General features: G+C 43.8%; 1 protein-coding gene across 1 annotated transcript; it reads left to right on the forward strand.

Moving 5' to 3' along the window:
- The first annotated feature begins 1,491 nt into the window (after nucleotides 1-1,491).
- On the forward strand, nucleotides 1,492-15,656 carry LOC126985847 (serine/arginine repetitive matrix protein 2-like). The gene is made up of 6 exons (XM_050841306.1): nucleotides 1,492-1,539; nucleotides 3,383-4,853; nucleotides 9,943-10,017; nucleotides 10,173-10,232; nucleotides 11,167-14,205; nucleotides 14,783-15,656. Exons 1-6 carry the CDS (start codon nucleotides 1,528-1,530, stop codon nucleotides 14,797-14,799), a joined length of 4,674 nt encoding a protein of 1,557 aa, XP_050697263.1. The 5' UTR covers nucleotides 1,492-1,527; the 3' UTR covers nucleotides 14,800-15,656.
- Nucleotides 15,657-17,381: the final 1,725 nt, after the last annotated feature.

A 17,381-nucleotide genomic window follows, 5' to 3' on the forward strand; every position in this document is an offset into this window, starting at 1 on the left:
TCCCTCGCACACCTGCTTACGTTCATCCTTCCCACACCTGTTGAGTTTGCTAGTTTAGTTTGAATAATAATAATAAAAAAAACATTAACCAGCAGACTCCTTACGTTCTTATGTTCTTATGTTCTTATTTTCTTTAAGTATGTGTGAGTTTGTGTTTGTATCTACTTTTTTTCTTTTTACTTTTTTTTATGTCATCTGTTATTGCTTCTTCTCTCTTCCTTCTCCTAATTCTCCTTCTCTTCCTCCTCCTTCTCCTCCTTGAATGTTTCCTCCTTCTTGACAACTATATATCTTCCAGTTCATCTTTCTCCTATTCATCGTCCTTTTCTTGTCTTCCTCCTCCTCCACCTCCTCCTCCTGTTACTTATCCTCCTTTTTTATATTCGCATTCACTTCTCTTCCTTTTCCTCTACTTTTTCTTTCGTCTCCTAATCAGTGTTTGTGTTTGTTCCACGCCTTTCCTCCTCCTCCTCCTCCTCCTCCTCCTCCACCTCTTCCTCCTGTTACTTTTCCTCCTTTTTTATATTCGCATTCACTTCTCTTCCTTTTCCTCTACTTTTTCTTTCGTCTCCTAATCAGTGTTTGTGTTTGTTCCACGCCTTTCCTTCTCCTCCTCCTCCTCCTCCTCCTCCAATTCCTTCACCTCCTCCTTCACACTTCTACTTTCCCCTCGGTTCACGGTGTCGCGCTCTCTCTCTCTCTCTCTCTCTCTCTCTCTCTCTCTCTCTCTCTCTCTCTCTCTCTCTCTCTCTCTCTCTCTCTCTCTCTCTCTCTCTCTCTCTCTCTCTCTCTCTCTCTCTCTCTCTCTCTCTCTCTCTCTCTCTCTCTCTCTCTCTCTCTCTCTCAATTATTTGCTTCATCATTCCACTATATTTTTTCTCTATGCCTATCTCTTTTTAATCTTCGGTACAGTTTTGAAACCACCATGCACCACGACCACTACTACTACTACTACTACTACTACTACTACTACTACTACTACTACTACTGAAAATGATGATGATGATAATGATGATAACAATAATCATAAAGACAATAATGATAACCTGTATCATAATATAAATATTTTAGGAATAAGATCACAGTACCAATGACCATTATTTACAAATGCTAACTTATGAATAACAAGCAATAATAATAATAATAATAATAATAATAATAATAATAATAATAATAATAATAATAATAATAATAATAATAATAATAATAATAATAATAATAATAATAACAACAACAACAACAAACAACGGTTCCCAAGCAAGCAGACCTCCCCTCACCTCCGCCCCAATCAGCGATCGTCCAGGCTTCACACATCATTAGCGGCTCGTGTTGTCATGAGAAACACAGCCGAAACACGCGAATATAACGACCAGCTCTAAAAAACCTGTCTTGGCACTGCCCCCTCGATCCCCTCGACCCCCTCGCCCCCCACGTGAAAGAGAAATGGCCCCGCCTGAAGCTATAAAAGGCAGGGCGTGGCGTGAGGGCCTCAGTGTGTGTCATGGGTGAGAGTGGGACGTCGGCAGCATGGCGGTGAAGGTAGGCAACCACGTGGGCCACTGTGAACCTTGTACATAGATTGTGTTGTGGAGTCTAGTTCTGTGATTTTTGTTTTCTTTTGTGTTTGTGATTCGTGTAAATAGCGACCCATTACTATACTGAAAGAGAGTTAATCTTCAAAATAATGTGGTAATACCTTCATTGTACAGTACCAAGGGAAACGACATAAAAAGGAACTGCAACACTAACGCAACTAATTAAGAAAAGGAAAAGGTTATAATTTCAGATCCTGAGGTGTGGTGATAAAATTTTCAACTCAGCTGTCGTTTTCCTACACTTATTTTCATAACCTTAGTGAGATTAAAAGAAGTATATCTTATTTGTATTTTGGGGAATAATTGATTAGGTTTAAACATTGCAGCTGAAAGCAATGTGTAGTGTAAGTCGCAGGTACGCTTATTTCATAATTATATATTTATCATTATATAGTTATTAGCACGGATATGTTTCTAAGTGTCCGTGCTATAGTGTGTTTGTGTGTGTGTGTGTGTGTTTTGTAAAGTAATAATAATAATAATAATAATAATGATAATAATAATAATAATAATAATAATAATAATAATAATAATAATAATAATAATAATAATAATAATAATAATAATAATAATAATAATAATGAATATTACCCATCACCGGAATCGAACCAGTGCGTTGGGACCGTTGTCTACCTCGTCACCTGGGGCGAGGCGCCAACCTGGGGGCGGCGGAAAGATCTCGGGGGGCGGCAGGGGAGCGGCAGGGTGGCAATAGAAGTAATTAATAACATTTTTTTTATGCAAAACCTGAATGATGAAATTTGTCACAAACACTAAAGCTTAGCTAAAATAGCACGTGTGCCTTATATATAGATAAAAAAAATTGAAGTAAGAAATATAAACGAAAGCATGGCTTTATTTTGTTACTTTACCATATACCGAGAGATAGGCGTGTGTTCGCATGTGTGGGGGTGGGGTGGGGGGGGGGGGGTCTCACCTGGGAGTCAAGGGGGCGCCAGCCTGGAAAAGTATGGGAACCACTGATTTATATGTTACGTGAAAGGAGAAATAAGACTCAATGTGTGTGTGTGTGTGTGTGTGTGTGTGTGTGTGTGTGTGTGTGTGTGTGTGTGTGCGCGCGGGCCGCCGCGGGCCACAATCAGGCCGTGACACAGGCGGGCCTCACCTGGGGCACACCTGCCTTGTAATTAATTTCGTCTATTATTTGAACTTTCTCCTAACTCTTTTATGAGAGAGAGAGAGAGAGAGAGAGAGAGAGAGAGAGAGAGAGAGAGAGAGAGAGAGAGAGAGAGAGAGAGAGAGAGAGAGAGAGAGAGAGACTTACTTTCTTTTAGTTTGTCTCCATGTTTGGTTTGTCAAAAAAAAAAATACACACACACAGTTATTATTATTATTATTATTATTATTATTATTATTATTATTATTATTATTATTATTATTATTATTATTATTATTATTATTATTATTATTATTATTATTATTATTATTATTATTATTATTATTATTATTATTATTATTATTGTTGTTGTTATCATCATCATCATCATCATAGTTTTTATCATCAGTATCACCATCGTCATTGCCTTGCTAATTACTACGTTACGTATATATGATTTTACAACTTTCTAATAGCTTAAAATTTTGAGAGCGAGATAATTATATAGTATTTACTTTACTATACTGCGGTTTGTTACATATATTTAGGCTATTATTACTACACTTATCATTCTTATTATTGCTATTTTTTATTATTGTCTATTATTATCATCATCACCATCTCCCTCATCCTCACCCTTGCTAATTATCACTTTACATCATCATTGCAGGTGACGGCGTTAGTGGCAGTGACAGTGGTGGTGGTGGCGGCCGTGAGCCCAGCCCTAGGCGTGCAGGTGGAGGGACAGGTGTTCGGGGCCAAAATAAGACCTAACAGTGGCGCAGGGGAGGCCATAGCACAGAAGAGGTCACTGGAACTCGAGGAACCGGGTCAAAGTTCACATTCGAGATGGAGTGACGCGAGGGATGATTTCAAGGTCACAGAGGAGGAAATAGACGATAGAGGAGGAGAAAAGGTGGTCAGGGATGATTTAACGACAGAAGCAGCTGCACGAGATGATTCAGCGGTAGAGAGGGAGGTGAGGAGGCGCGAAAGAGCAAGACTAGTACGGTCTCGGGTAGACAGGATGAGATATTCGTCTGTGCGAGGCATCAGGCAGAGAGAACAACACCCCGAGCGAGAGCAGGAACCGTCATCACCGTCACCTAATCAAGAGGAGGCCAATATCACACGCGTTTCTTCACACCTCCGAAAAAAACTCACCGCAGACCCGCCACATTTAGAAAGAGAGAGTCCAGGCACCCGCGCCGCCGCTCACAAGTCAATTACCGGTGGGGAAAAAACCGATGAAGTCCGAACAGAATCTTGGGAACACGCGGGCAGTTTGGGAATTCGAGCCGGATCGCACACCAAGTTCCCAACCACTGTTTCTCACCGCCAAAGAGACAACCACGGTGATATTTACGACTCCCAGAGCAGAGAAATGACTCACGGTGACTTACCTCCTCGTCACACTCCCCTCGATCACCAGTCAGCGCCAAAGAGCCGTGAAAAGCCAAAGAGAAATGGTGTTGTTCCGGGCGGTCCAGCGGAGAGCAATACGGCGCATGGCTTGGCGGTTGATGGCGTGACGATTTCAGAGCCTGTGTTTTCAGCGCCTCTCACGACCCCAGGAGCAGCCGTGCGTGGCTCTATTGCGGTGGCTGGGCGAGGCGAGACACCCACGCCCCCCACAGCCCCCACGCCCAAGGAGAAAGTCACTGGAAACACGGAAATACACATTGACTCCAGCGTCTTCCACACCACCCCTACCGCCCCCAGTCTTAGCTCACACCGGGTTAATGCGGCTAATAGCTACCTGGGGACGCCTGCGGGGCTTACCTTCCCTCCTGCAGCTACGGATGAAGGAAAGGGAAAGTTGTACAAGCCCTTCACTCTCCCGTTTGCCCCGACACACCAGACTTGGCCGGTAAATAAGGGGACAGAGAATGGAGTCACTGAGGTAGCGTCGAACACGGACCATGACGCGACCACGAGAGGAAACGGCATTGCGGAGACACAAGTAGACCATGACGAGACGCATTACTATTGGGAGTACTTGCATGACAGACAGGGGAGCACAGGGAGTGGGAGGGAGTTCAAGACCTACTCCCCGGAAGATAGTGACTCCCTCCTCCTGCCTCATCGTATCCTGGCCTCGACGCAGGATATTATTGAACAGGCGTCTGGTGCTGAGAAAAGTGAGTATTGCATTGGGGACTGGCCATCTCCTCCTCCTCCTCCTGCTTCTCCTTCTACTCCTTCTCTTTCAACTTCTTCCCCTTCTCCTTCTCCTCCTTCTCATTCTTCTCCTCCTCCTCCTCCTTCTCCTTCTCCTTCTTCTCTACCTCCTTGTTTTCCTCCTCCTCCTCCTCCTTCTCCTAATCCTCCTCCTCCTCCTCCTCCTCCTCCTACTACTACTACTACTACTACTACTACTGTTCAATATCTTCTTTTTATAAACTTTTTCTTTTCTTCTTTTTCTTCTCTAAATATGTATAGAAACAAATAGTCTATTCTTTCTTTTCTTGTTCTTGTTCTGCTTCTTCTTATTTTTATTCTTCTTTGTTATTTATTACATTTTTCTTTAATTTGTTGTTGTTCTAGTTCTTGTCCACCTTCTTCTTCTTCTTTTCTTTCTTCTACCTGCTTTTGTTCTTTCTATTCTTGTTCTTGTTCTTGTTTTTATTTTCTTGTGGTTCATCATCATTATTTATCATCATTATCATCATCATCTTCTTCTTCTTCTTCTTCTTTTTCTTCTTCATCTTCTTCTTCTTCTTCTTCTTCTTCTTCTACAAAACCCTTCACAAAGACCACACCGCCGCTTACCGCTCTATATAAAAAGGAGTTCAATTGACCTGAACTTTCCCTCTTCATCCTCAGGTAGGCACGGAAGTAGTGCATTGGTATATAAATAGTGCTCTCTCTCTCTCTCTCTCTCTCTCTCTCGGTCACGTTTTCCCTGTTTTTCTAGATCAAACTCAAATTTTCTTCGTGATCGTCACATTCCAGAGTCGTATATTTGTAGTTTATCTTTTTCTTTTTTTTTTATATATTTTTTTTTATTCTATCAATGTCACCAGTCATGAATTCCTGTGTGGTCCGTGTCTAGCGATCTCTCTCTCTCTCTCTCTCTCTCTCTCTCTCTCTCTCTCTCTCTCTCTCTCTCTATCCATCTATCTCTCCACACAACTACCACTATTATTACTACGAGAGAGAGAGAGAGAGAGAGAGAGAGAGAGAGAGAGAGAGAGAGAGAGAGAGAGACAAAATCAATCAATGTGAAATCTTTTGTCCACTTGTAAGAAAGTTTTCAAGACGTTATCTCTCTCTCTCTCTCTCTCTCTCTCTCTCTCTCTCTCTCTCTCTCTCTCTCTCTCTCTCTCTCTCGTTGATGTTTTCCTTTTTTTTTTTTTTTACTGTATTACCGCGCTAGTTTTCATTAACCCATAAATCTTTTCAAACATTCCACATTCCACATTCTCAAACATTTCCGGGCTAACTCATCCATTTTGGTAGAGGTTGCTGTGGGTATTTCCGTGGGTAGTTTTATGAGCCTAGTGTTAGTTTGACAAGCCTTCTGCACGATGAACATTAAAAATACACTCAAGAGAAGACTGTGTCACTATTTCCGTGGGTAGTTTTATGAGCCTAGTGGTAGTTTGACAAGCCTTCTGTACCATGAACATAAAAAAAAACACTCAAGAGAAGACTGTGTCACTATTTCCATGGGTAGTTTTATGAGCCTAGCAGTGGTTGGACAAGGTATCTACACCATGAACATTAAAAAAACACTCATAAGAAGATTGCGTCACTATTTCCATGGGTAGTTTTATGAGCCTAGTGATAGTTTGACAAGGTTTCTGCACCATGAACGTAAAAAATACACTCATGAGAAACCGACCAATCTCCTTTGTGACCATTAAATATAGTTGCCGTGAGATCCGAAAGTGTCTGAGAGAATCCGGGCCACTGTAGTGTAGAGCAAACATTTTTACTTTCTTTTATCATTAACATTCCCCTCCCATAACACAGTGTAATTAATTAACGTCACTGACCGGATGAAGCGAGGAGGAAGCCTACCTGTAATTACCTGCTTACATTATAATATAGTCTACGGGTTCAGGTGGTAGCGTGACACCAGCAGACTGGTTGAAGTATCGCATGGACGAGTGTTTAAGTAGAACTACTGAAATGCAAGGTGGAGGGATGGCTTAGGGCTATATCATCAAACTCTTCGAAGGTTTAGTCCATTTAAAAAGTTTCATTTAAAATAAAGTTGTCGCGGTTTCCATGAGGTTTCCTGGGTTTGGCGGTAGTTTTGCAAGGCTTCCGCGCTGTAAACGGGACTAAACACTCATAGCAACTCGACGTAGCCCCTCTCTGGCCTTGAAAAACGTTCGTAACAAGAGCCGAAAACGTTTGATGATACAAGTGTTATACCTCAGGAAAGACGAGTTCGTTTAGCATAACAAAGGCTTATTAAAATTATGATACAGCCTTGCCATGTGAATATAACACATACTAACCAATAATACCAATAGTGATACTAGTTGAGCCTACTAACTCACAAAATAAACTATTACTTCTGACCTTATACTCTTATATCTTATTGCCGTGTATAAAAGAAAATACATAAACAGATTCACAAAGCACCATGCAGATCCATCTATTCTGCACACAACTACTACTATTGTTACTACTACTACTACTATACTACTACTACTACTACTACTACGAGAGAGAGAGAGAGAGAGAGAGAGAGAGAGAGAGAGAGAGAGAGAGAGAGAGAGAGAGTGTTAAACGCCTTGTCAGACTATCATTAGGGTCTTAACCATAGAAACACCCACAATAACCTCTACGAAAGCCTTACCAGTCCAGTCCAGTAGTAGGCGTGTGATTGCCTTTGTAACGGCTTCCATTTAAGGGCTATTACACTGGGCAAATTTTCCGTGGATCTTCAGTCAAACCACGATTTCTGCTGGCGTGGTTCTCATATTTGCGTGGTTTTCTGACGTGTCCACGATCTTCCAAAGCTACGGTAGATTTCACCGAAGGACGACGGTATTACTCACCATCATCATCAGCAGCAATAACAAGAAACAATTGAGAACCACGCCAGCGGAAATCGTGGTTTGACTGAAGATCTAAGGAAAATATGCCCAGTGTAATAGCCCCTTTATGGTCCTTATTCTTGTTTCTTGATTACTGATTGGCGTGTAAGCCCCGAGATGTTGGAGAAAATGGCCCCATGTGTTCCGTGCCACTAAAAAAAACAATACAAGAAATCACATTACAAAGAAAAAGGTAGAATCGCATCCCAGTGAACACATCAATCTCCACGCCACCAATTATATCATCGGGCTCACAAACTGGAACTCGAGTCTAGTGATGCGGAAGAGATAAGGGGAGAGGGACGATCATAATTATTAGGCAGGGAAAATTGTGTGTCCTGACGCGTGGAGAGGCTGATGCGTGGACGGCTCATCGCTCATTGGTATAGCAGTCGTGGGGAGGGTGTCACCATAGTCTTAGCTGAAAAAAGAGAGAACGAGAAAGAGAAAATGGAGTGTGCTATGGGTCACTATAGGGGATTGGGGGGGGGGGGCTGAGACGGGGGGTAAGGGTTGGGGAGGGGTCACATGCCTTGGTCATCTGAAACAGGGAAGGTGTGTGTGTGTCTGTGTGTGTGTGTGTGCATAACGAAGTGCTCAGGACGCGGGAGGACACGGAGCTTCGAACATTCTCCTTGAAACGCTTCGGATCAAAAAGAATACAGACAAACACACAAAAGGTAAACTATTGGGTATTTTATCGTGCATATATGTGGAAGGAGTGTACGTACATAATGTTAGGTTAGGTTAGGTTGGGTGTCCTATATGTTATGTTATATTATATTTAGGTTAGGTTAGGTTAGGGTTCGGATTCTTATGTTGTGTCCTTTGGGGTGTCCTTATGTTATATCCTTATGTTTGGGACGTCCTAATGGATCAACACTATTACATCTACTTCATCTATATCACTAAGAGGGGCACAGACACGCCAGTCCTCGTCGATAGAGTCGGTCTGTCGGCACCCTGCTACGGACCGCTATAAATTGACAAAGGCCCGTGCTTCCCTCTCTTAGGAAGGAGCAATCCTTAAACAACAACACTAAAAGGGATGAACAAGTTGCCACCACATTACACATACCTGAAGAAGGGCAGTAATGCAGGTGATGTGTGTGTGTGTGTGTGTGTGTGTGTGTGTGTGTGTGTGTGTGTGTAAAAGGAGTGTGCTTAGTATCAACACTAATACTTCTACTTCATCTCTACCACTGAGAAGAAAGAACAAATCGACACCACGTTTCATAAAGTATTTGGAGCAGGGAGGGAATGCACGGGATGAGGTTGTATCTGTGTGGAAGGAGTGTACTGATGATGAACCCTGATACATTTACTCGATTTGAATTATTAAGAAGGAAAAAAATCGACACCACATTAGACATGCCAGAAACAGGGTAGGAATGCGGGTTGTGATGGGTGATGGGTGATGGATGAGGGTGATGGACGGGTGATGATTGGTTTGAGGGATTCCTGGTTGATGATTAGCAGAAGATGGAGAGCTACAAGATTCACTAGAGAGGGGCGGATTTAATTACTCTCGCTTTAGAAAGGGGGACAAGTGCTGCTCTTATAAGAATGGATAGGTAGTTAATTTACGTAAGTGTTAGAAATAAAATATCAAACCCTGGTTACATAAATAGTACGCGATTATAGATTCAGATTCCCTCCTTTTACTGACTGTCTGCTACCTCCTAAATTCTGGCGCGATGTTTCTTTCTTTTCTATTATTTATCGATATTTTCATGCTGACTGCTTTTCTGAACTTGCTGACTTCATGCCTTTGCACCTCCCGCGGCCCAGCTGCTAGCGACTTTCTACTCCTCATCAACCCTATGCTATCCAAATTCCTGATGCAAGAGTTAACCAGGCTCTCTTCTTTCAGCCCTTTCACTGGTAAATTGTGGAAGAACCTATGATTGTTTGCATTTCCTCCTGCCTACGACTTGAACGCTGTCAGGAGGGAGTATCAAGACACCTCTACGACTTAAATTGCTTATTCTTTTGGAACTTCTGCTGTCTCACTGTTTGTTGAGTTTTTTTTTTCCCATACTTTGGTACAAAAGAAAGTTCTGCACACACGATCTATTTTCTAAGATTCTTAACGAGATAAGTGTTAAGCTGAAGTGCAGATCAATTGTTATTATTATCATTATTACTATTATCATTATTTCTTATCTTTCAGGGGAGGTGGAAGAGGAGGAAGCACCAAGCAACCGACAAGCAGTGGAAGGGAGCGAGACTTTTGACTCCACCCCGGGTACGAGAGAGAGAGAGAGAGAGAGAGAGAGAGAGAGTGGGGGTGAGTTACGAGTCACACACACACACACACACACACACACACACACACACACACACACATACACACAGGTAACCCTAATACTTAATCACTTACCTGTTTTTTTTCTTCTCCAGGTTCGTCCTTTTCCTACGTGAGCTTCAAAAGGTTCCCCAACAAGTTCCCGAAGGACGCAGGTGAGAGAGAGAGAGAGAGAGAGAGAGAGAGAGAGAGAGAGAGAGAGAGAGAGAGAGAGAGAGAGAGAGAGAGATTTTAATTTTCTTTTACAAGCTCAATCATATTAGTTTTTTATATTATCTCATTGTTCTTTTACTTATTACTTTTTTTTTTACTTATAGATTTGTTTCACTTTCTCTTTCATTTCCTTTCCTTTAATAAGTTCTTGATTCACTCATTTTTACCGGATATTCTTTTTTTTATTTCTTTTCTTTTTTTCATTTTTTATATTTTTCACTCACTGACCTTTTTGTTTTCTCTGTTTTTTTCTCTTTTATTTCATGTTTTTTCCATCTTTTCTCTTTTTCTTTTTTTCTCATTTTTTTATTGTTCACTGACCTTTTTTTCCTTTTATTACATGTTTTTGTCTTCCCATAATTTTCTTTGGTTTCTTTTTTATTTTCCACACTTTCTCTTTCACCTGATTGCTTTTCTCTTTCTTTTCCATCTTTTCCCATAAGTTTTATTCTCTCATGTCTTGCTTTACTTTTTTCACATTTGATTCTTCTCAACACTCCACTTGCGGTTCTTGCTTCATTTCCTCCACGTATATTTCGTTCCGTTTCTGTTATTTTTATTTCTCTCATTCACTTGTAAAGCATCGTATCACCTCTTATACTTTCCCTTTTCCATTCAACGTTCTGTGACTATAACAAACTTTTTTAATATGCTTTTTCCGCTACCAACTTATTTTTCAGTTTCTTGCGTATTCTCGAGCATTTATTTGTATTAACTGACCTGTATTTATCTATTTAGCATCTATTCATCTTATCTGATTTCAATTTTTTTTCTCTTTACTTCGACTTTTTACTTTTTCTTTACCTGCATGTCTACAACGCCGTATTTAAGCGGTGAGTGTGGCCAAGTTAACAGGTGTGATCTAATTCCTTATAGGTGTGGCGAGGGAAGAAGGTTCAGGGGAGGATACAGGAAGGGAGTGGCAGCGAGGGAGGGAAGCCAGCACCCCTACTCTCCCCTCCCACGCCTCCCCCTTCTCACGAACGACCCAAGCACCTCTACGGACGACCACGGACAAGCAGGAGAGGAAACAAATAGCCAGGACGACTTTTCCACCCTTAACGACCCCAGCAAGTTTTAGACCGACAACGGACAGCCAGGAGAGGGAGCAAGGACCGCGGACGACTATTACACCTCTACGGACGACCCAAGCGCTTTCACGGACCCCCACACGTACGCAGATCAAAGTACCGCTATCGACACTAAGAACGACCACGAGAACGACCCCGAAGACGACTCCGAGGACGACTTTAAGGACGACTTCGAGGACGACTTCGAGGACCACTTCAAAAACGACTCCGAGATCGAGGCTTCAAAGTCGTCAGCGTGAGGACTCGAGCGAGGACGTGAAAAGGGACGAAAAAACACGACTTCGACCTGTACGACTTGACGACTCCGGGGAAACCAAGGAGGAAGGAAGAAGAAGAATAGGAGGAGGAGAAGGAGAGAAGAAAGAGGGAGACATCTTATTTCCCTCCTTCGACCAGTACCTCCAGCAACACGGTATTTCAGGGTCACGCTCCGGAGGTCAAGGTCATAAGAAGGAAGAGGAGGAAGAAGGCAGAAGAAGAGGAGGGCCAGAAGAAGGCATCGAACACCATCAAAACCATGAGATCCTAAAACAAGGTCACACAGGGGGTTCGGATCTCCCTAATCACTTCAGCCACAGACAGGTGAAGCCAGGTAACAATGCCCACCTGAGACCCAACGTCCCGACCAATAACAGGCTCAGTACACGCCAACCGACCAATCAGGGACCACCACGAGAATTTTCAGCTAATCAAGGCCCACCAACAGAATTTTCAGCCATTAATTCACCGCCACGAGAATTTATTGCCAGTCAACGCTTACCATCAGAATTTTCAGACAATCAACGCCCAGCAAACCAATTTTCAGCCAATCATGAACCACCAAGGGAATTTTCAAACAATGGAGGCCCACCGCCCGAGTTTTTCGCTGATAACAATCCCCCACACGAATTTTCACCCAATCAACGCCCACCACGGGAATTTTCAGCCAATGGGAGCCCACCACCTGAATTTTTCTCCAATAACAACCCCCCACACGAATTTTCAGCCAATCGCAAGCCACCACAAGAATTTTCAGCCAATGACGGCCCACCACATGACTTCTCACCCAATACTCTTCCTCCTAGTCACTTCTCCCGCCACCAGGAGCCGCCACGACAATTCCCGAGCCAAGAACGACCACCTTTAGGGCACGAACGACCCCTTCCGTCTTTTGGTAGTCACGAACGTCCCCCTCGACAGCCACGACCTCCACATCCGTCTTCAGGGAGTCACGAACGCCCGGATCAAGAACGACCAACACGACCTTTTACGAGGCAGGAACGACCACCATCTCATCTGAACAGCCAAGATCGACCTCCACTTCACTTCAGTAACCCGGAACGACCCCCTCCTCCTCATTTCGGTACTATTGAACGACCTAACCTTCATTTCGACAGACCTGAACGTCCCCCACCTCGTTTTAATACTCAAGAACGACCTCCTCCTCAGTTTGACAACCTAGAACGGCCTCCACACTTTAATAGCCTTGAACGACCATCACCTCCACGTTTTACAAATCCACTACGACCCCCACACGACTTCCAGAACAACCAGATCAAAGAGTCGTCGTTCAGGGACTCCAACGGACGACCACAGTTCACCAACGACCACAATCAGAAGCGGCACGTGGCCCAGAGTGGTGCTACAGCCAACGACCACCAGCAGGAACACGACCATCGCTTCCACCCGAGTCCCAAACCGTCTGATGTGATAAGTGGAGACCAGATTCCGCCTACGACTCCTCTACCTCCTCCTCCACCTCCTCCTCCTCGTCCCACTCCAGCGTCGTTCTTCCCTCCTCTTCCTCCGCATCCTTTCTTCCCCCATTCGTCCTCACATCCTCGTCAGAAGTCCCCCAAACGACCTAACCCGTCATCCTCGTCCTCCTTCACGCCATTTAGTGATTTTCTCTCCTTCAGGCCTCCAACACCCATACACGGCCCCTCCAAGCCTCAGTTTAGCCCCCAGAAGCCCCCAGTTCCATCCTTCAGAAGCCCCCGTCAACACAACCCTCAGTCCCCAGCCCCCGCAGCCCCTCCAGCCCCTCATGATCCTCTTACAGCAGGATCCAACACCTTAGACGGTCCCGGATCCTCCTACAGCGTGGTGCGACTCGAACCGGAGGTCGTGCTTAACATCAACCCTCCGCCACACCACTTCAAAGCCGTGCAAGGCCAACCCAAGCCCGTACGACGACCCCAGGGAAGCAGGAACCAGCAGGGGAAAAGGCCCAAGGAAAGCAGGCAGAATGGGGGGAGTGTGAGAGATGTTGTTCAGCAGGGTAGACCACAGGGGAATAGGGCTCAGGGGTCACGTCGCCCATCCCAGGGGTCACAACGGCCAAGGCTCCCGCGGTTCACCATCCCTGGGGGGCCTGATTTTAGTGCCACATCCCTTTCTCTTGGTACTCTAAGGGGAGCCACGGACCACCCCCAAGGACATTCCCCCCAGTTTGTACGTTCCCGCCCCCCTCCACTCCAGGGTGTAAGGGTGGAGCCACAGGGGAAGGAAGCACCCCTAGGCCACACGTTCTCCTCACCATCCCCATCATCACACTTCCACCCACCACCACCACTATCACCACCCCAGCACCACCCAAACACCATACAATCCACTAACCCCATCATCAGCTCCCCCAGTAAGCCCATCCCCCTCACCGTCCCTGAACCCCATGATAGCGAGGTTCAGAAGGGATTCAAGCCTACGGAGGAGATTTCGCAACCACTTCCCGGGGGTTTGAAGGTTCGGGTATCGGAGAGTCACGCGCGGCTGATGAGGAATATGGAGTATGGTGTCTTGGGCGAGCCTCTGGATGTCTGGATACCTATCGTTAGCAGGAGGACAGGTGTGTGAGCAGGTGTTTTTTCAGGTGTGTGTGTGTGTGTGTGTGTGTGTGTGTGTGTGTGTGTGTGTGTGTGTGTGTGTTCCTACTTATTGATATCTGCCTGTGTTTCTTTTTTGTAGGACTGTGTTGAGTTTGTTTTGTCTAGCATATGATCACATTTTTATCATATATTAAAAGTTATTATGAGTTTAATATACGAGTAAAGATTGATAAGTTAGGGACCATGTGTGTGTGTGTGTGTGTGTGTGTGTGTGTGTGTGTGTGTGTGTGTGTGTGTGTGTGTTGCGGATAATGCTTACTAACGAGTGTGTTTGCTTGCTCTGTGTTGCATGTTGTTGTTTTTTGTTGTTCCGATTATGTGTGTATGTTGGCTGTGATGTTTGTTTATGCTGAGATTTGTGTGTTTGGAATAGAGGTAACGAGGGCAAGGAGTGGTGTATGTGTGTGTGGGGGGTAGAAATAGTAGTAGTAGAAGTAGTAGTAATAGTGGTAGTGGTAATAGTAGCATCATCAGCAGTAGTATTAGTGTTGGTGGAAGTCACAATAGCTGTACTAATAACTGTCAACATTCCTCCAGGTGAGTTGGGAGGCTGAGCACCTTATCTCCCCGTACCTCAGAGCCGCCACGCACCTGAGCAGACACAAGACAAGGGAGAGAAGACGAAAGAAGAGACATAAGAAGATAACGAAAAGGGTAAAGGAGGGATAAGGAAGAGAAAGGACGAGATTTAGAAACAGAAAGAATGGAGTAGGAAAAAGAATAGAAGAACAGAAGCTTGAGACGAATGGAAGAGAAGAGAGAGAAGGAAGACGAGAAAAAAAGGTAATGTAAGGAGTAAAGGAGAGATAAAGACGAGAAAGAGGATACAGAGAAAGAAAAGAAAGAGTAGGGAAAGGAACGGACGGACGGACGGAAAAGAAACGAGAGAAGGAAAACGAGGAAAATAAATATAATAAAACAGTAGAAAGAGTAAAGAGTGGATAAAGACGGTGTAGAAAAAAATAAGGAGTAGTAAAAAGAAAAGGAAGAACAGAAGCTTGAGATAGATGGAAAAGAGAGAAGAAATATATGAAAATAATGGAAAAAGTAAAGATTGACAAGGACGATGAAGAGGGTAGGAATAATAAAAAGAGAAGAGGAACTTGAGAAAAAGACTTAGGACAAAATTATGAAAGTTATAAAGAAAATAAGAGCTGATTGATTGGTTCTTTTTTTGGTTCGCAGTGGCTTCAGACTTCTAAACATATATATATATATATATTTTTAATATTATGAATGGATGAAGTTTTATATATGCCGCGCTACACTCGTATATATAAGGTTTGTTAATTGTTTTCATGTTTATTTTGTTATGTTGTGTATGATAGTTATTTTTTTCGTTAATGTTTTCAAAGCTATTTTTATATGTGATAGTTATATTGTTATTGTTAAGTTTATGAATAAATATATATAAAGATTTTGTTGTAATTCTTTTTACTGCTACCAATACCATCCCCAATACTACTACTACTATACTACTGCTACTACTAGGCTATCTACTTGCAAGGAAGGCCTAGGAGGTGAGGAACAGAGGAAAGTGAATGAAGGGAAGGCAAGGAGGATGTCAGGGATGATAATGGATGGAGGCAATAGAGTTCAACGGGGCACTCTGCACTGTTGGGGCTGTCTGGAGACAATAATGAAACAGAAAGAACTGTAACGCTGGCATCAGTGCACGGATAAGCAATGCCAGTAAGTGATTCCAGCAACAAACTGAAAAATAAAGTGCGGTAGTGTATTGCAGGGAAGAAAATTAAGCTACACAGCACCATTGAACAGCAAAAAAGTGTGTGAATAAACAGAAGAGAGGACCGAGAGGAGCCGGGCAAGGAGCAATACGGCGTTACAGGTCACAAGAAGAAGAAGATTGTGTTTACACATATCCGGATTTATGGCTCCGTTTTTACAATCCGCCTACGTACTTGTGTTCCATTTACCGCGCAAGAACTCGGACCCATGTTTAATTAGCCCGACTGGTTCCTGGTTTTGCGTCTAAATGTAAGACACTACCCATAAATCCCAAAACGAACCATACCGAACCGTCCGAAGCAGAGGACGGTCCCGCCGCGCCTCACGTGGTCACCTGTCTCGTGTCAGGTGCGTCACGCTGTGTACAGGTGAGAAATTAACGAGCTCTTATGCTTCAGAAGTCATCAGCATGTGTCCCAGGTGTCATTACTTGTGTCGGTGTGTCGTGAGGTGTGTCAGGGCAGGTGTCACGAGGTGGGCGGGGGCGGGAGTGGACACGTGGGGCATTACGTCGGTACACAGGTGAAGGCTTGGCTGTGTGTGTGTGTGCTGCCCAGGTGGTGGTGTAGCTATTAGTGCGTCAGCCAGGTAATTCCGGCAGGCAGGTGTATGGGCATGTTTAGTGGAAAGGGCAAGTCTGAAGAACTAGCTACTTCATCCATTTTCTTTACGACCCAGTTCTGATGCAATATTTTTCTGTAAGTGTGAAGCAATCATCAGACATCACTTGTGGATTGTAGTAGGTCTGAGTGAAGTAATGATATGATAAGGACCAATAAACCAATGAAATATATACCAGGTTAGGTAAGGGATAGATTCAGTTTTGTTTGATTTAATTAGTTGTTGATAAATAAGTGGTGGGCCTGTTGGTCTTGCTAGACGCTTACACCCCTCACATCAACTGTTTCCAAAGGCCTTAAAGGAGGTCAGTCGGGTTCTCATGAGTGTTTCTTTAGGTTCATGGTACAGAAGAAGGTTCAAACTACCACCAAGGTCATACAGCTATCCCTGGAAATGCCCAAAACTCCCATGAAAAGCTTGTCAAAAATGGGTCCTTGGGCAACGAAATGTTTTATAATATGACCTAGAATCTAGCTCATCGCATGTGCTGTAGGCCAAGGTGCGGGAGACAGGTGTTGTAGAAGGTTGAAAAGGAGGCAGCCACCTATAAGTGTGTGTCTTGTGGTTGCCTCCTTTGGTGCATGGGGGAAACACAGGGCAGGGCGGGGCTGGAAGTGTTACCGCTGCCAGGTCCAGGGGGTAAATAATTGGGATAAGAAGGCAGCACCTCTTTTTTTTATATTTTTTCCAGAGTTTCTCACCATAATCACTTCAATAAGAGAAACAGACGCTAGAATCATAGTAAACCTGCAGGGAGTCGGGGGTG

Source organism: Eriocheir sinensis, chromosome 60 (assembly GCF_024679095.1).
Source record: "Eriocheir sinensis breed Jianghai 21 chromosome 60, ASM2467909v1, whole genome shotgun sequence".
NCBI lineage: Eukaryota > Metazoa > Arthropoda > Malacostraca > Decapoda > Varunidae > Eriocheir > Eriocheir sinensis.